Source organism: Pavona decussata, unplaced genomic scaffold, assembly GCF_977016875.1.
Source record: "Pavona decussata unplaced genomic scaffold, jaPavDecu1.1 SCAFFOLD_96, whole genome shotgun sequence".
Classification (NCBI taxonomy): domain Eukaryota; kingdom Metazoa; phylum Cnidaria; class Anthozoa; order Scleractinia; family Agariciidae; genus Pavona; species Pavona decussata.
Window position 1 is genome coordinate 1,418,705 of NW_028145513.1, and position 19,599 is coordinate 1,438,303.

The window sequence follows — 19,599 nt, forward strand, 5'->3', positions numbered from 1 at the left end:
CCAAAAGTACAAAAATAGAAACATTTTATTAAGGCGAGGAAATAAAAGTTTATTGCCCTACGTAAAATATCATAGTGCTTATACAAATTAGACATACAAGGCATCTTAATTAATTAAATCAAACTGTTGCCGAGTTTACTTTTAGGCACAAGTCAGAATGGTTCTTAACTAACCAACCAAAGTAACCACTGATTCTAATCAATCGCAATACACGCAATCAACGCCGGCAATGAACCAATCAGAACTCGAATCAAGCACAAGCAAATGACCACTGATTTTACTTCTAACTGATCAGGAAAGTGGCGCGAGTTTTTTCGATCAATCGACGGAACGCGTCAATCAAAACCAAAGCAATTGAGACACTACTTTCAACACTCAATTGAAAACCGCTCGAAAGCAAAGTTTATACGCTTAGACTGTACTGATTGAGTTCAACAGGGCATTTTCGTTAGCTGTCATTTGACTAAAACTACCGGATCCTTAAAAGGGAAGTATCATGGTGCTTTTGACCTCTTCTTTAAAACGGTGAAATAAGACCTCAACTTAGCTACAAAATAATTCTAGAACAGCGAAAGGAAAGGAATCAACTCAATTCTTGAAAGGAACATCTCTTGACCTTTTCTAGCTCATTTTGGAAACAAACTGCGAGAACTTGAAAAGAATTAGCCTAACATTTTTCAAGTTTCAATCCATTCCGACCTACTCTGTCTCTGATTAGAAGCACTAATCGACAGTTTTGTTTCACTGGGGTGATAATTTATAACAAAACTAGACAATTATTTTCTTGTTTCTGTTGACAGACAAACGTTTTTGGGTTTTCAAATGACATCAAATTCTCGTGATACTTCCCCTTTAAGACATTTGCTTTCTGATGCCAATTAGAGCTACTGTTATCTGCTCCCCACTGATATTGCAAACTTTAAATTTGCCTAACAGATAGTGAGTGAAGTCAAATGATGCGATCACTGATGAAAATGGCTTCCTGTCAAAGGTTTTCCTGTCAGTTCAGTCTTGGTTGTTTCTAACGTAACAAATTAACAAGGCTGTATTTTGTTCCATCATACACGTTTCACGTTACTTTGTACGAATACGTTTCAAACAAAACAACAGTAAATAGAATATTTCTATACTGCTGAGCCACGTTCTTACTCTCAGAGCATACAGGGCCTTCTAAAAGTATCACCTCAAGCAAACACAGCTCTAGACTAGACAAACTGATGGCAAGACTTTAAGATTTGATATAAATCACTACTTGGTGAATACGAAACTGATGATCAGCGGCAGAATCCAGCCAATGATGGCAGAGAGATGCATTTTGTTTCCAGTCCCCTTAGGATGGGTCTCGGTCCATTTAAACTCGTGGGCTTCTTTGATTTTAAGCGACAGATCAGTGATTTTCAAGACCTGCAAATAAAAGCAGAATGGAGTCATTCTAATAGATTACACTGCGGTTTCAGTTGAAAGCTTTTCAGTTACTTAAACTAACAACAACAACAAAACTTACATTAGAGCATGACCACAAGATCCATAAAATTTTATTGGAGGAAACTGTTACCAATAATAACACTACTGTATTATTTCTCCGTAATGTTTTCATCACCTTATTGTCTTTGTCAAAGATGGCATTACATTTCATATCTTCTCCATCGATATCCAGGGACGCGATACCCTCTACCTGTAGTCCAAAAACTGTGACAAAGCCCCACTTAGGAAGATCCGAGGCAGAGTAACCATTCTTCTCGAGAGAGAATTTTAACCCGGTCTAAAAGAGGAAAGAACAAATGCTTTAAACCATTTCAGAATCAATATGTCATCATCAAGGTCGTGAGGGTTTTAAAATAATCTGTTTCGAGTAAATGCTGAAGAATGTTCAATAAAAAGGCAAAGTTATAAAGTTGCTTTGCAATTTTTTCAGTTGTAATGTCTACGCGCTACATAGAGAACAAATTATAAACATGCTTAAAGGTAAGGGTATAGTAAATTGAAAATGGCATGAGCATATCAGGCATGTCCTGAGACAGACCAAAAAGTGCTTAAACTGAATATGACTGTATTCAATATAAAATATTGAATTTAATAATCGTTCAGTTCGATAACCTGCGAACGCAGACGTAAGAAGCGACAGCCGGAAATACAGTCTGCGTTCGCAGGCTATCAACTCGACTGATATTTAAATAAGGTAAGGCAATGTGAATTTGAATCGATTAGAGCAGAATAGAGTGGAGGAGAGGAGAGGGAGGGGAAGGGAGGGAAGTGGCGTGCTGAGTAGTCTTCTAGAGTAATAGAAAACAAACTAAAACAAAGGCAAAAAATCTGACAATATCATTGTCAATCTAACAATCATCCACCGTTACATTCTCAAAAAGTTAAAAAGGCCATCACTGTGACGCCAATATTAAGGAAATCTTGCGCACCCCATCAGAGGAAAACTTTATAAGCAGGTATTCATCGTTTTCCACAGTGCCTAAAGGAAGGAAATAACATCACCGTTAACAGAAGTACAAAGCCTCACACCTAATTAAAATCATCGTGGACTTGTAATATTATACACTTAAGGTATGGTCTAGAGGGAACAGTCAGTTTAGTTCCTGTCGTTAGGCACCTTCCCTATTTGAAAAGCTTTCGCTTGTGATTTTTTAGTCTTGAATGAAACCTAACTCTAACCCTAAAACAAATTATTGTGTGCGCCAACATTAGGATAATGGATAAACAAGAACTACGAGAAAGTATCTTACCGATGGATTCTCCGTCATCCCAGAAAAGTTCTCCTTCAGCTTTTCCACCTTTTCCGAGCGCCACGATCAGACCCATTGGCTTCTTACGGCTACAAAAGAAAGGGTAAAGTCTCAGTACATTTCTTTTGGTCATAAAAGTGGTTCTAGCTGTAAAAATTACCTGAAAGCTGTGTTGTTGGCGGGCTCCTGAATGGGAATAACGTGGCCGCCTTGAACATGGAGAGGAATGTGATCGAGTGGTGCGTCTAATGTCACGTGACTCTTACGAGTGTTTATCTCCTTACCCTGCAAGCAGACTAACGTTAGTATTCTATATATTGTATCTCAGAACCTGGTAGGATATATTTATAAAAGGTATTATTTAGAGATAATAATAATGATAATGGTAATCATAATGATGACGATGATCAATGATGATGATGATGATGATGATGATGATGATGACGATTATGTTTAAAGAGAAACCCAAGTGGTTTTTCATTTTATCACTCGACAGTAATCAATGATTAACTGCTTACCGTGTAATAGTCATACCAGCGAGCATCTGGAAAGTACGCCTCAACACTCGTATTACCCTACAAAGATTACGAAAAGGATGAAATTATTTCTAAGTTGCTTATCCGCCTTCAATTTAGTCAGAGATCATCGTTCTGTGTTTTGTGCTGATATAAGCTTAGTTTTCGAGAAAGACGAGTCAGCGAAAGAAAAGCAAACAAAGAATCGAAACAACAGATGCCTTGGGGCGAAAGAAACACAGAACAACGTTCTTGTTTACATGGAGGGAGGACGATCCTAGCACCATGTAAACTACCTTCGCTCAGAAGGTCATAGGACAAAAAAAAAAGATGGCGGTGGCCGGGCATTCAGCTGCCAAAGACCGACAATACTTCTTCTTTACCTTCTTTACTTGGTAACCACCCCGACCACGTAAATAGGGCATAAATTAAAAGTCACCGGCAAAAGCTCACGCACTCTTGAACAAAACAAAAAATCAGCCAGTGCTCTCAGCCCTCCAATTGACTTAAAGATATTCAATTAAAAAAGGAATGGTATGTCTTTCCTTTGTTACCTGATCTAAAACCGGTGAAATAAGCAAACTTCGACCCCAGAGGAACTGCCGATCAACATCCCACGTGACTTTGTCATCTGGGAACCTGTCAATAAAAATATTGTTTTGCTAAAGCCTGACATTTACACAGCATTTTAGTTTGACTGTACAAGACAAATCGCATATCACAGTAGTTGAGGTATAATCATCTGAGGGGATGAAAAATAAATAAATAAATAAATAAATAAAACAAAGGCATGAGGACGTGGATCGAGGTTAACTCTATAAGCTCCAATTTTGACCAGAATTTAAATTCCCCATACACTATCACTCCTTGACCAAATATTAAGGTCACGAGAATAAAGAAAATGATCACTAAATAAAAAATGTTTTGATGTTTATGGAGAAAACCAAGGAAAAAAATGCATGGCCATTTTGGGGCTTAAAGGGTTAGCTGGTAACTGAGAATAAAATTAACTGCGAGTTGACAAATGGCCGAATGTTTAAGTAATAAGTGAATATTTAAGTAATAAGTGAGATTCCAGCAGGCTCTTCCACACCCTAAAGTCAAACTTTCACTACAAACATTTCTTCTTCTCTTCAACTTGACGGGTATATTACGAATTCATAATATTATCAGCTCAGCTGGTTGAGCACTGCACCAGTGTCGCAGAGGTCATGGATTTTCAGGCAAAATAAATCCCGCTGACCAAAATATTCAACAACAACAACAACAACAACAACAATTTGTTTTATAAATTCGGATAACGTAAGGGGCTTGTCCCGCAAATAGCCACAAAGCTAGTCGAGGCGGGACAAGACGAGCACGAGAACATAATGGAAAAAAATTGTAGTAAGTTACAAACACGCTGGAAAACAGAATTCGTTTTTGCTGCTCTGAATTTGGTTCGACGAACAAGTATATTGGACGTTTCACTCAAACGGTCGAACTTTACCCATTTGGGTCGACCCAAATTGCAATTTAGTTCGTCTCATTTAAAGTTCGACGTTTGACCCAGGCCTTAGAAATCGTGTGTCTTCGGTTTATTTTGAGTCGAGTGTCTTCGATTTTATGAATTTTTTAGTGTGACCGGTCTGGTCACGTGGCCACTTACTCGTGCATCAGAGGCCTGACCACTGTGGAGCCGTCCAGCTTTGCTTTGTAGAACAGTGTGTACAGGTACGGCAATAATCTGTAACGTGTCTGCAACACTTTACGGGCATTGTTTGCAAATTCATTACCAAAAGCCGTAGGATCTTGAGCCTGACAAATCAAATGAACAGAGAGAGAGTTTTTTTTTTATGGGCTATGCTTTGTTGTAATGGCGGTGTAGTGGTCTGCAATTCGGATTTTCGATCGAAAGATCGTTGGATAGGTGGTTCGAGGCTAGGTTGCTCTCTCTGCCTGCACCCCCCCCCCCCCCCCACCCCTCCACCCCACCTTCCTCAACCTCAAAAGATGATGTCTTTGTTGCATTGCCACCTGGCTACCCAGTAATAAAAATGATAATAAAAAGATTCAAATCTCACTTTTATTGTTTATCTAGCAATGCTGACTCTTGCGCTAGCAGAAAATTTATGTGTCAACTCAAATTTTAAAGCCAATAAAATTTTGGTCGATAATGTTCGTGAGATCGGTGGTGTCTTCGATAACCCCCCAACCCCAGGCAAGGTGGGTTCTCTTCGATCACACTTATTATGACCAGTACCCTTAGATGGCCTGGTTTCTGTAGCGTGATCATCACTCCCCCTGGAGGGGATGCTAGTCCAGCGTAAGGTTACCCCCAGCACCTCCTCGACCGTACCCATTTATAAATTATATCAATCTGGGTAGAGAGAGACTGACTGTGAAGCAAAGTTCCATGTCTGAGGACTGGAATAAAACGATAATAAAGCAGGGACCAACTTGGCCTTCAACCACCAACCCTGTACGTGAAGGTTTTAATGTTTTAGTGAAGCGCAAGATGTGCACAGTTTCTTTTTTTTTTTTCTATCAAATCAACCGCAAAATGCATCATCATGATCCATACGAGTTTATGTAATCTCTGAAAAGAGAGCTTTTGTACCTTGTTTCCAAATCCATTATGATTTCTGAAGAAAGGATAAAACGCTCCAAGCTGTGTCCACCGAAGACACATCTCACTCGTCGGATGATCAAAGAAACCACAAACGTCTGCTCCATTCTAAAAAAAATGAAGATAACTTTGGATGAGTGGCTTTGACGAAACACTTGAGAAGGGGAAGAAGAAATTCAACGAAAACCGGTGAATACGACCCTCGACAGGCCACAAAAATTTGGTTTTGACATAGATTCACTTAAGTTTACTTAGCCTTTCCATATCGAGAGTGTTGTTTCGCCGGTGACCAAAGACGTAATAAGAAACTTAAAGCGATCAATGCTAACGTAACCCTGTTGTACAACGTCATCGGATTTAGCGCGAAAGAGCGAAACGAGTCAATCGATTTGCTGTCCACTAGGAACTATATTCCTTGACGGTTCCTCTCTATTCAATCAAATGTTTACATAAAAAATATCACATCAGCAAATAATAAACAAAAATTACTTACGTAAGGAATTCCAAAGAGGTTGAACTCAAGCATGCCTAAAAGAAACAAAAATATTAAAACAACTTTGAATCTGGTGGGATCATTCATGATTTTTAAGATGCCTTGATCGTAATCTGCTAGATCCAGGACCACAACACCACGTCCTTTGTCAGGTTTTAAAAAGAAACAGTAAGTAAAAGATTTTAAGAAGGAAAAGGTATAAAAATTTGCATTTACCAATGATTGACGGATGAAGTTGGTCCCATGATGCTTTGTTGTCTCCCAGCCAGTGTCCGGCATATTTGCCGCTGCTAGCAAAAGTTGATCTTGTAATCACGAGACTTCGTTTACCTGTGGTATTCCTTGCTGCCCTAAAACAGTTTAAAAAGTAACAAAAATCAGCTACTGGGGAGGGGTTAACCGCCGACACTTTGAAATAATTTTAGTGATACAAAACTTCCGAAAATAACCAGTAAAAAACAAAGAAAGAAGAGAACAAAGAGCGTGCCATAACCAGCATCCACATTCAACCTCTGTATGACTCTGCGAAAAAGGGACTAAAGCATGATAACCTATTACATGCAGAAGCCCAGGATTTCTGTCTGACTTCAAACTCCAGACATTTCTTTCCCACCTCAATCGCCTCTCAATTTTGACTTGCCGTAGAGACTGTGGGTGCGTTCCATTTGGAGCGGCCACACCGGTCAGTTCGTATACCGATTGCACCAATTTTAAGAATAAGTTTTATGCTAGTCGTTCAAGTTTCTTCAAAATAGCGATAACTATTTTAGGAGCGATTATTTTTTCAAGATTTTGCAGCACCATCCCTTCAAAATGACGCATTTGATTTACAGACTCGTCGATCTGGCTGTCAGTTCTGGCAAATGGAAAGCACTCTGTGTACATTGCTTGCTGCATTTGACTACTCTGTTGCGAGTTAAATGCAGAGAGGAAACTGAGTCTATTATAGTGTAACCTGGGTCCTTTTCATCAACATAGGCACTTGCGCGTTCATATGCTGAGTGTAGTCAGACTCACTCCATATAATAGTGTGACCTAAACCTTTAGCGCCTACTGCACTTACTCAAATGTTACAAGTGTCTGGCTCCAGCCGTACAAACTATGTACATTGTAATGTATATTATTGGTCTGCTGTGCGTTCATACACAACGTCTTATCAGCCATGACGTTCCCGTTGATCCCTGCAAGAACAAGAATGTAATGTTTAGTTGATTTAAAGGCTGAAAAAATTACTCTTCGTCCACGTCCTCGTTGGGTGCTACTGATTTATCGGCCGCGCGATGGGAGGTGTATCACCATGTTAACGTTGACGTGAATAAGAAAACGAGTCGATACCACTTTTTTTAATCGATCCGATACAAATATGGTAGTTACCGATATTTGGAATTTTTTCGATATTTGTGACCAAAATTTTCGATATTGTTACCGATACTGTGGCGTTATCATCCAATACTTTTCTGTGATGTTGTCAACTACGCTCAAAAAGACTCTTTATGGACGGTAAACATCAAACAAACAACAAAACAATAGCACCAGTGACTTTAATTGTTGTGATACTTCCTTCGAGCACGGTGCAACAACGGTAAAATATTCTTGGTTTTCACTTGACGTCACCAAATTCTAGAATTCAAAACCGGGAGGCCTACAAAATTTTTACCTTCATTCAAGGAAAGATTACCTAAAAATATGTATTTTCACAATTTCTTAGCTCGATGTCTTACTTCCTTTTGAAAATATAACAGTTTTAATTTCCGAGTTTTTATCGTGCGTGACATCAAGAGGACGGCCGTGACAGAGCTGTTCCATTTCTTAAAAATGCCTCTTCGGGTGATTTTCGGCATTCTAAACAATTTAAGTTTGAGGAGAAATATTTATCCTAACATTCGAAAATTCACAAGGGAAAACAAACCTCTTTTCTGGCAAAAGTGAACGCCAGATGTTTTTTCCTATTTCCGGCCGCCATGTTTCTGTCCCTCAGAGGGACACCAACATGGCGTCTCCATACTACGCTCTATAAATTTGTGAGAAACATTTTGTCAAATAACTCGAATACGGAATACCGCACAGACCTGACACTTGGACAGGTTTCTTATTTACTTATCATCTATAACATGTCAATTTCTTGACTTCATTCATGGAATGGTTTCATTTTTTTTCCACGCACACGGCAATGGCGTGACAGTGAAAACCGGCAATAGGCGAATCCTTGTTTACACTTTTTGCCTCATTAACATATGCTTATCACTATCTGATGACGCTAATAAAATTAAAAACTCTGAATATTGAAAGGGCATAACAGTTTCAGTTTCGGAGAGATTCTATTTTAAAAACTCGAAATTTTACAGAGAATGTATGGCTCATTAACTTTTTTGCCACCCAGCAATTTCGCAGTTTTTGATGGCCGATATTTCCTTCAATATTGCTTGCAAAGAGCTGAAAATTGCACAAATTGCTCAACTTAATCAGCTCTTACAACTTTTGCATTTAGTTCATATATATGGCCACGGTTTCTATGAGTTAAGTCATACGCTAATGAAGAAAAATGTAAGCAATGACGTCAGCAAGGATTCGCCTATTGGATTTTGACGAAAAATAGTGGGGTCATGTGAGCAGTATCGAAAGGGATCGAAACAGCCGATATTTGTCGCAAGTATCGATATTTTTCAAGGAAACATTGGTATCGAATATTTGGCACCGATATCGGCCATGCAACCCCTGCCTTCAAATTTTCAGCGTTTTGGACAGATTGAAACTTTTACGGCTTGTTACAAATTGAAATAAATTGCTTACGAGGTTTGTACGGAGGGTAGTCCCACTTGTTTTTGCTGCACCCACTCACACTTCCCGTCACAAAGTTTGCCGGTTCATTCATGTCCTGTAAATTAAAGGTGACATAGATTAAAGGAAAAAGGCGAGTCTGAGAATAGCAATCATCGCAGAATTAAGTTTTGCAGTTATGCAAGATTCAATGAAGAAGACACAATTTTTCAACACTATTCCAGGGTCATAATCATGTCGTTTCACAAGGATGTTACACTAGCGGTATTTATACCTAAGATAATTAACATATGGTACACAATGAATACAGTTATTAGAAAAGTCTAATTCTCAGGAGGCTCTAAGGCCTTCATTAATCGTAAGCTTCAAGTTCTTTATGTAGGAAGCTTCTAGAAAACCAAGCTGTGACCAATTGTCATTACGATCTATTATTTCACAGTTATTGTCAACTGCCTGGTAAATATGGTCATTAAAATTGACTTCAATAGAACAATTGGTGGAATCATACAAGCCGAAAAAACTAACTAATTAAATAAGTGTCTGAACATAGGTTGTTCTTGGTCGCAGAGGTGAAACCCTGATTAACAAATCTATCAAGAAATAGGTTGTTTAATGATAATGTTCAGTTTGTAACACATTATTCTACTTCCAAGCTTTCTCATTATTGTTCCAACAAGAAGCCAGTTCCTTTTTTGCAGAAAGCTAATGTCAATCATTTACAGATTAACATGTCCTGGGTTTGGGCAACATTATATTGGCGAAACAGATCGTTCTTTAGCTTTTCAGCTTCGCGAACATGCCACTAGATCTGAACAACCTATGTTCAGACACTTATTTAATTGTGATAGATTTAAAGAATCTTGAACGTTAGCAGCCTAAATAAACGTTTGAGAGGTTTATAGTAAAGGAAGTATAGCAGCTCTTAATTGTACTTACGATCCACAATCCGTCAAATTCAATGATTTTGTGAAAGTCCTTGATAAGTTCACCCCAGTATTTCTTGATGTTTGGATGGAAAAAATCTGGAAAAGTGGCGTATTGACGGTACAGCTGAAATCAAACAGGAGAACCACATAAATTAACGATAAAAAACTCTGCCAAGCCACTGGAAAATAGACTGAGAAGCCTAGCGGTTATTAATTCATCGATCTATAAAGCTGCGACAAACGTAACAGCGCGTTCAATATCACTGATTCCAAGTTGTTTTTGCGCAGTTGGAAAGTCACTTCCGCTTTTGGTGTCATGAAATAGAAACTTAGCGTCCAGTTACAAGGAGATCAACAGTTATTTCTTCAACAAAAAAGACGCCAAAGTTACAGACCTTTGTTTGTTCGTCCCACGGCAAGCTGTTGTTCACTGTCACGTTTTCGTATGTTGGCCACACCTTAAACAAACCAGAAAAACCTGTTACGCAATTAAAAATAAAGTGCCACTGAAAGCTAGATTTGAGGACGGACGCGATGTTTTCTCTTCTCCCCTCGAGTACTTTTGACAAACAGAGAATTAAGTGTAAGTGCAAGTTAAAGTGCTAAAGTTAACTCATGAATTTCCCACTGAGCGTTTACCTTAGTACGGAAATGGGAGATCGCACGAGGCAAAGAAAAAAATCTCCGACTTTTGCAGGAATCAAAACCACGACCTCCGGCTTTGATCGTCCGTTGTTCTACCGACCGAACAACGAGGCCAGAGGGAGTAAGTCGCGGATCAGTTATGGTGGTAATTGCGGCAATGTGAATGCAAAGGGTACAAATGAATGTTACAACAACAGGGCACAACATTCATTTGTTTTTGACAATACTTCAGGAAACGTTACCTTTCCAAAAAGATTCTCTCCAGTGTCACCATCTTTAATGAACACATTTAAGGTATTTCCCCAGTCATGGGGACGATAATTCGAATCGTTTACTCCAATGGCGGGGTCCTAAGTTAAAGAAAATAAATAAAGGCATGTCAATTCGATAAATCATAATAGATATCTCTATACAAGATGACATTAGCTTTCTTTGTGGCTGAGTACAACAGAACAGCAGAGGGGAGCAGGGATGGCGCAGTGGTGAGAGCACTTGCCTCCCACCAATGTGGTCCGGGTTCGATTTCCGGACTCGGCGTCATATGTGGGTTGAGTTTGTTGGTGGTTCTCGTCCCTGCTCCAAGGGCTTTTCTCCGGGTACTCCGGTTTTCCTCCCTCCACAAAAACCAACATTTCCAAATTCCAATTCGACCTGGAAGCAGAGGAAAGAAGAGCCACTCTGTCGAATGCACTGAAATTCCCATTAACACTTTTTGTCATTTGATTGAGAGACCAGCTGGAACCTAACTGCAAACTTTATAAACGAAACCAGTTTTAGGCCCTGTTCAGTCAAGACTAGGTACTCATGTCAGGGCCGTGTGCCCGGGTCTGAGTGAGAAGGAAGTTGTTCAAACTGCTTGGTACCTAATAAGGAGCAACCGTTTCCCCAATCGTCCTTATTTGCGCCTTATAACCGGACCCGCGGACACCCAGTCTGAACGGGGCCTAGAGATCAGTTTGGATTATATACTCAGTCTTGTTTGGTCGCTTTGTCGCGAAATGCCAACAGCGTCGCTCAATTACTTGCTTGTTTAATACTCGGCACCAAAAAGCAAATTTTAGGTTAATTTTGCCTGTGGGGAAAGAAGTCCACTCAGTTTAGATTTTAAGTAATTTTAAGTAATAACGAGGGCTGGTTTGTGGAGAACGTATATTCCGTGGTGGCATTCTCTCATCGCAAACTCGTTTCGTGGATGCAAGAATAAAATTTAGACACCAGTAAGAACACAAACCAGTATGATAACATAACGTAATCCATCCTTCTTGATTGAGCGAACAAATTCAGGTAAACCCTTGAAGTTAACAGGATCATATGTGAAGTCTTTCTGTCGTATCATGTAGTCAATGTCGCCAAACTGTACATCCTATAAGATAAGAAGAAAATTTAATGAACAGGTAAACTTCATCATTGTCTTAGGGAACTAGTCATAATAAGTTTGTTCGAAGAGGACCACATTTTCTGGGATAGGGGGTTATCGAAGACACCACCTATCTAATGAACATTACCGACAAAATATTATTCAGAAATATTCAGCTAGCAAGAGTCAGCATCGTAAGATAAACAATGAAGTTTAAATCTCACGATCACTTTTTACTGTTTGATAGACAGGCGGCTATGGAATAAAGACACTATCTTTTGAGGTTGTGGAAGGGGGTGCAGGCAGAAACCACCATCTATTTTGTGATTTGGTGGGTCCTGTTCTAGTATTAGTAATCTTGAAATTCGTGTTGTTCTACATTTAAAATTTTTAAAAGGACACACATATTATTTCGCACCCTTTTGGAAAGGAAAGTAATGCCCAAGATAGTATTGGCATGATGACACTGCTAGATCAGTTACATACACTGGAATTTAATACTGGAGAGGAAGGCTACACATTAGACGGGAAAAAGCTTTCCAGTCATGTACATGGTGTCTTTTTATAGTGTTTGTGGGGCAGGTTAATTTGCCGCGTCTACAAAATTGTTCTTCCTTTAAGAATGCTAAAATTCTCGTGGATAGTACAAAGAATTCAAATACCTCTTTAGTAAGATGGTAATAAAAATTACAACAACCAACCTGGGGCAGATTGTGTTTGCGCATGTTATCCACCAGGCTCTTCACTGTCTCAATCTTGTTATATCCCCAGCGAGATAGCTGGAATCCTAATGACCAATATGGCGGCAAAAATGTACGGCCGATAGCCTGAAAAAGGACAAGAAGGAAGTATGTCTTCGAATTGATCGTTTGATTGGTTTCGTTTCCAAGTCACTGCCACAAATCTCAAGTTCTTACATCTGCCATATGACAAATAGATGTTAGGCTGTCAGCTAATCTGAACTTGAAGTAAACAAAGGAAATCCTAGCTTTCCTAGCAAGTATTTCTGCAGCGTTTTGGGTGCTTTTCGCTGTTTGACCGTACGGAAATTATCTGCGCGGTCTAAAAGCGAAAAGCGCACAAAACAGCAGCGGACGTAGCAAGCTTGGGCCAGGAAACGATTGATTTGGGGAGAGGGGGTTATTTTGATTCGGGGGAAAAATAAAAACTGCGTGCACTGATTTGCCTTGTTGTGTTGACGAGATCACGTCGTTCAACGGTCCGTTGAACGAGATTTTGTTTTGAGCTGCTTATCAGCACAGCAAAAAACATGAAAAAACAAAACTGACAAATCAAAAACTAAGACGCGCTTATAATTCCTTTCGGAAATCAAAACGCCTTTATGGTAACAAACCACTCTTAAATTGTGAAAGTGTAAAACGGATATAAAAATAAACGATCCAGGCTCTGGATACCTCAGTATATTGCATCACAACTTCTTCAGGGGAGGGGCCGAGGAATAGGTAGAAATCAAGAATCCCTCCAATTGTGCGATACGTTATAGCTGGCTTGGGCTGCAGGGCGATATCTGTAAGGAAAGGCAATAACAAGACGGTATGAAACATTTTACCACTATACATCAGGCCCCAGTTGTTCGTAGAGCGGATAACTTTATATCCACTGGATAAGTCGCTATCCAGCGGAGCAAATGTACTCCAACCAATGCTTTTGCCAAGTTTTCCCACACAATCCCATTCTTAAATTTGACATATGCTTCTACTCTATTCACAAATTATAGGACTATCGGGAAAATCTTGCACATATTTTATCTGCCGGATAGCGAACTATCCAGTGGATAAAATTATCCGCCCTTTGAACAACTGGGGCCAGGAATATAACATTAGCCCTTCTACGGTGGACCCTGCTGATCCCTCAAGTCAAAACCTTAGTTTTATTTCTCAAAGACGATTTATTTCTGTATTGAAGCCCACCTTCGTCGTGGGTTACCCACACCAACGTTTGTGTAGAAATTTACCGCAAAGCATTGATGACACTAGAAGCGAATAATATGGACGACTTGCAACCGTTTTGCGCAATTACCCAAACAAAACCTCGTATCTCAAAGCTCCGGAAAAATATTTATTTCCGTAGCACGTAAAAGAAAACCTTGTGCGCAAAGTGCTCGTGATAATTCAATTTTTACTGATGTATATTATTTTGAAAGCAAAGTGCCAATTGTCATTATAATGAATGAGACATTGGGTCATCTTGTGCTAAAAATGGTTGAAATCGATAAAAAAAAATATTCGCGAAATGAATCTTGGCCCTCGGATATGTCGGAGGTTTTGAGAAACTCTCGACAGGGTTCAGCTGGGAATTCACAAGGAGGCGTTCTTGCACTTACCCATCGCATTACTATTCATAAGAAAAACTCCATGTGCTTTTCCATCGTTTTCCATACAAGTATAGAAAGGATGATGCCCGTACAAATTTCCTCCACTCTGTAAACATTCATCAAACAGTAATTATTAAGTATTTGATGTAAAACTTTGAGCCCGTTAAAAAATAACAAAATATACGTAAACCGCTCAAAGAAAAAGATATCAGGCAGTTGCTGCGAATTTCATGTCCCGGATACAGAGACTGTTTCCAGAAACCACAAGAAAGGTAACTATCAAACTCACTACCATTGCTATGGTGAGCAAACCAAAACTGAGCCTCGCCCAGAAATAAACACACAGAAAAGAGACATTAGACCAGGTTACGCCAGCCTTGTAACCACATGTTCTGTACCAGTTTTTCAAACGCAAAGTGCGCATGGCCATTATCTAATGTTATGAATTTGTGCTTAGTCTAAGTGATCTGAACGATAAAATGGCTGTGTAATGAAAATGGCAGAACAAATTTAGTCCCACGTGTTGTCGTCCGCTTGCAAAATAGGAACTTTACGTAGCCACGACGACAACGCTGAATAAAAGTCACTTAGAAATACATTATCTGATCTACTTAGTGATGCAAATAAAGTATCTATCTACCGTGATTATTTCAACTCACACGACTTGCACAATGTGGCCAAATTATCCAGAAAAAATATCTAGTGGCATTGGTGTTCAAGCTTTAGACAGAGACTAAAACGTTCGAGTTTGTTGATTTCTCAAAGAATGCACCAAAATTGTCAATGCACTTGCAGAGCCATTGCTTTGCTGTTTCACTTTCTCGTCGCCGTTATGCCGTGACCCCACGGTGTGCTGAAACGTATCCTATATATTCCATCCTTCCTACACCGGTGGAATGAAACACGAGGAATCTACTCGCAGGGTAGTATTAAATATTTGACGATTAAATGCAATCACATAAAGGAGGAGTGGTGACAAAAAGCTACAGTTCAGTATAAGAGGCATTTATTACTAAACACAGATGATTCAGCTTGATTACTGCTATTTGGATGATCCCAACTCGCTCTCTATTTTGTTGTTATAATTTTACTTTCCTCAGTTGAACTCTGTTTTAGTTGCCTTTGTGAAATTCAACCTATGTCATGTAAAACTGAGCTGAGTTAAATAAATCATCTTGTCTTGTCTTTCCTTGAACTACGTCTCTTTCGAAAAATAGATCACAGAATAACTCCGCAGTGTATGTTGTAGTGCTAAGTGAACCTATGAATTTCACTACTGAGCATTAGCCCTAGTAAGGAAATGGGACATCGCACGAGGAAAGAAAAAGATTATTAACCACGACGGAAATCGAACCCAGGACCTCTGGATTTGATCATCCGTTGCTCCACCGACAAAGCTACCAAGCCAGACGAATGCAAAGATCTTTACCTTTGCGTCGTATACAGTATCCCATTTCCTTATTAGGGCTAACGTGCAGTAGGAAACTTTTGGCTTCACTTAGCACTACAACATACACTGCAGCGTTAATTCTCTGATCCATCATTTATGTCATTAGTGCTAGCGGCACAACATTCATTGTACGTCTCTTTCTAGACTACGTCTCCATGCAGTTGCTGAAATGTTACGCTACTTACGAAAGGAAACTGATCTCTTGAAAAGATAGGCAGCACCTCCCAGGCTGATAAGTTGTGTTTGAACGATTTATGTTCCTGTTCACCAAAACCGTACACAAATGAAGAGGGAGGCTGGGTCGAGATTTGGATAAACTGGTCCTCAAAAATGAACACACCAATAGAAGAGTCCCACCTGAGAATAAATATATATTATCAGATGCTTTTGCGAGCTGTGAACTACGGACCTGCACGCGGGTTACTGTCGCGAGGGGGGTAGGGGGTGGGGTATTTTTACCTTTGAAAGTCCAGCGGGGAAACAACCACAAATTGGTTTTAACACACCCGGAACGGTAAACAATTTAGAGACGGTAAACCGCTAAAATTAATATTGGGAGTAGATAAGTGAAAAACGCTCTGGGGATTTCCACGTAACGCAATGGCCTGCTGAGAGTCAAGGCTCCATACTTGATCCACGTGAACAGTATCTACTTACAGTACAGCGCCGGTTTCTTTTCGTTTAATTTGCAGAGAGAAAGGATTGGATTTGGTCTCAACTGTGTACTTGGGGTTGGAAGCCTTTGTGGTCGCTGTTGGCATCTCGACTGGGACTTCGTATCTTTTATTCTTTGCGTCATAAAGCTGCCGAAAAAATATGGATGACCAAAAGGTAAATTTCTCTTTACATTATCATATACAACCATGTGAAGCCACAACTTGAGGATGCGGAGTTCATGAAAGCCACCAAATCATCTACTACAAAGGATTTGTTCCCCGCATATGTTTTGCCTTTGCGCGCATACTTATCGTATTCCTTTCCATTGCCGACGAAGAACAGAGCTTATAAACGGCTGGGACTGTTTTACTCTAAAATCTAAAAAGTGTCTCCACCCCATCTTACCGTGTGTTTGTGTTTAGGGGGGGGGGGGAGGTTAGGAGGGGGAGCTTTTTTAATCTCAGGTCTCAAGACAGAAGGACTTATTAGAAAGGGCGCTTAATACTAATGAGAGGTCTTATCAATTTTGAGCAAAGCGCTATTTTTTCAACATTTTGTTACACAAAAGCAACTATCTTCACTAACCTTCTCACCACTAAAGCGCAAGTTTAATTTTAACAAAAGAAAACCATGTTTGATGGCGTAATCATTTGTATGTTTGAGACTTAAAGAAATTTTTAATTACAATTTGTGTTTCTGTCATTTATGAGAGAGGGGCGCTGGAGGGTGGATAGTTGGGTTGTTAGAGATGAAGGCTTTACTCTGGACTTCAGCATTTTCTGTTTTGATCTAAAGAGGAAGTAGCTTTCTCCAATGGGATGATAAATTAGGTTATCAAGCACGCTTCTACAAGCAAAGTATTTCAAAACTTTAAAACACGTAAAGTGAAGTCTGGCACGTGCATTTCTACTACAAGAGATCCGGCAACGAAACGTATTCAGAACAGTTTATTTGTGCGTCGTGTGGTCCTCTGCATTCAAAAGTTTTAATTAGTATTTTGCTTTCACATTCTACCTTAAATCTGACGCGGTCATCTGTCTGAAACTCAACGTCAAGCGTGAGTTCATCAATATCCTGTCCATATATGGTTGTTGCAGATGAGCGTCGTTTCAGTGTGGCTTGGACACCTAGCTTTGAAACTCTCACGTCGCCTTCCATCTTGTATCCACCGCTGTATGATTTTGGAAAGAAGCACGATGGGACGCCCTATAAACAAAAATAGCAAAAGAATTTCTGTGACACCAATAATTAACAAATCGCGCGGAATATCACGTTAGCTAACGAGGCCGTAGGCCGAGTTGGCTAAAACCAGGGATATCCCGCAAGATTGAGCAGGATAATTGTTTTATTATTCAACACATTGATAACAAAGCACGAATTTATTGTAGAAAAGCTAAGGACAATCTTTATTTTGCCATTTTTCTCCCGATACACAAATTACGTATATCGCAGGATCGCTATTGACAACGGACGACGAATATTTATCGCACAATGACCATATTTATAGGCAGTGTTACTATGTGAACAAAATGCATTGTTTACAGAACAAAATAAAAATTAAAAAAAGGATAATTACGTCCCGCCTGCCTGCCTTATTTCTGTCTGCTTGTCTTTTTTTTCTATCTCTCTTTCTGTCTGTCTGTCTTTTTTTTATTCATGTATTTCTTCTCCTTTCTTCCTAGCCTGTTTCCGTTCTTTTTGTTACTGTCTGTACATTTCTGAAAATGTTCCTCAGTAGCCACTAACAAATTTGTTTCACGAATACCTCAAATACTGCTGCGAACACAATGGAGGTTTAAAGGAAAATAAGATGGCGTGTAGCATCTTTGAAGCATTCGATCGATAATGGAATTGACACAACTAAAAAAATTGCCGTCAATCTCTTTTCAATTTCTGTTGATTCTATATCTACAATTCACTTCAACCTGTCACTTTGTTGTCAAGTGTTGATGTAAGTCTGGAAATGAAACAAAAGATTTATAATGGGCACGAAAAACAGCACGAGATATATCGTCAAATATAGAGCGAAAAACTCTCCAGTTAATGCGAATCCGCTCAATTATTCTTTTTCAGACTTCCCTTGAACTGATCCTTCCTTACTGTACATTTTTTTTCCTGACACGTTTGACACACTTGTCGCAAAACTGAAAGCCAGGGTTGTTGTCTTTTCATTTCAACAATGTTTATATTCTTTGAGCTTTCAAAGTCATGAAAGCTGGTGAATGAAAGAATAATCTATAACTGAAAAGATCAAGCTAAGTTGATTTGGGATGTTAAGTAATATGAACCACATGACATAAGCTTGTTCGCTCGTGATTGTCACGAAATGCACCTTTGGAGTCGGCGACCCGACAATGACCCGAAGGTGCCACGTACATAAAATATCTTTAAAATCTTTCACAATTATCAAGCTCACAAGCAGTCTTCCTTAGGTTTTAATTTCTTGTCAGATGGGTAAGAAGTTACACCGAATGCAATTTTTCTCAGTATGGCATTCTGACAGCGGAACACGTAGTTTGCAAGCCTGAACAACTGTAGAGTTAAACAATAAACTTCGTCAAACCTTCGGAGGTGCACTCAACCATGATCCAGACGAAAACGCGAAATTCACAATCGAAAAACGAGCTCAAGGATACGACAGTCATTAAAAAATCTTAAATCTTTTGCTTTAGTGTAGTTTGACGAATTAATGTAAGTCTACCCTCCGAAATGTCACACGTGAGGCAGTCCGGACTCTTCGTAATGTAAATATAAAATTAAATTTAGTACCTCTGCACTCGTTTCCTCCCATGTACATCCGCGAGACTCGCAAAGAGTTTGGTTTCCCTTTTCAGGATAACAGTCGATTTTGTCCTTATCAGCAACATGTTCAGCGAATGCTGAAGACAGCAATGAAACGAATAAAACAAGAAGCAACGTTTGCCTCAAGAGAGTCGCCATAGTAGCTAGAGTGTAACTGGAGAATTTGTTGTTCCCTGGACTGCAGAACTCCACTAACGTGACCACGACAGGGGCGTGACTCCGAGATGGTTTTATTTTTCAGTTTGGATAATTAACTCCATCATTGCATCATAAGTAATAATTTATGCGTGTGTACCTT

At 39.5% G+C, this 19,599-nt stretch overlaps 1 protein-coding gene across 2 annotated transcripts; it reads right to left on the minus strand.

Moving 5' to 3' along the window:
- Positions 1–23: 23 nt before the first annotated feature.
- On the minus strand, positions 24–19,538 carry LOC146472878 (maltase-glucoamylase-like). Of its 2 annotated transcripts, XM_085119119.1 has the most exons (24): positions 19,269–19,538; positions 17,514–17,705; positions 16,500–16,645; positions 16,028–16,199; positions 14,402–14,498; positions 13,473–13,585; positions 12,759–12,884; positions 11,932–12,063; positions 10,943–11,050; positions 10,451–10,513; positions 10,066–10,179; positions 9,142–9,226; positions 7,415–7,532; positions 6,568–6,701; positions 6,352–6,386; positions 5,850–5,966; positions 4,899–5,047; positions 3,805–3,889; positions 3,254–3,310; positions 2,896–3,020; positions 2,736–2,824; positions 2,415–2,464; positions 1,601–1,762; positions 24–1,404 (listed from the first exon to the last, which is right to left on the minus strand). In XM_085119119.1, the coding sequence occupies exons 1-24, from the start codon at positions 19,437–19,439 to the stop codon at positions 1,249–1,251; spliced, it is 2,796 nt and encodes a 931-aa protein (XP_084975245.1). In that variant the 5' UTR covers positions 19,440–19,538; the 3' UTR covers positions 24–1,248. The 2 variants fall into 2 exon arrangements, with proteins under 2 accessions (XP_084975245.1, XP_084975246.1); XM_085119120.1 differs by lacking the exon at positions 16,500–16,645 and having other exon boundaries at positions 19,269–19,401.
- Between the last annotated feature and the right edge of the window lie 61 nt (positions 19,539–19,599).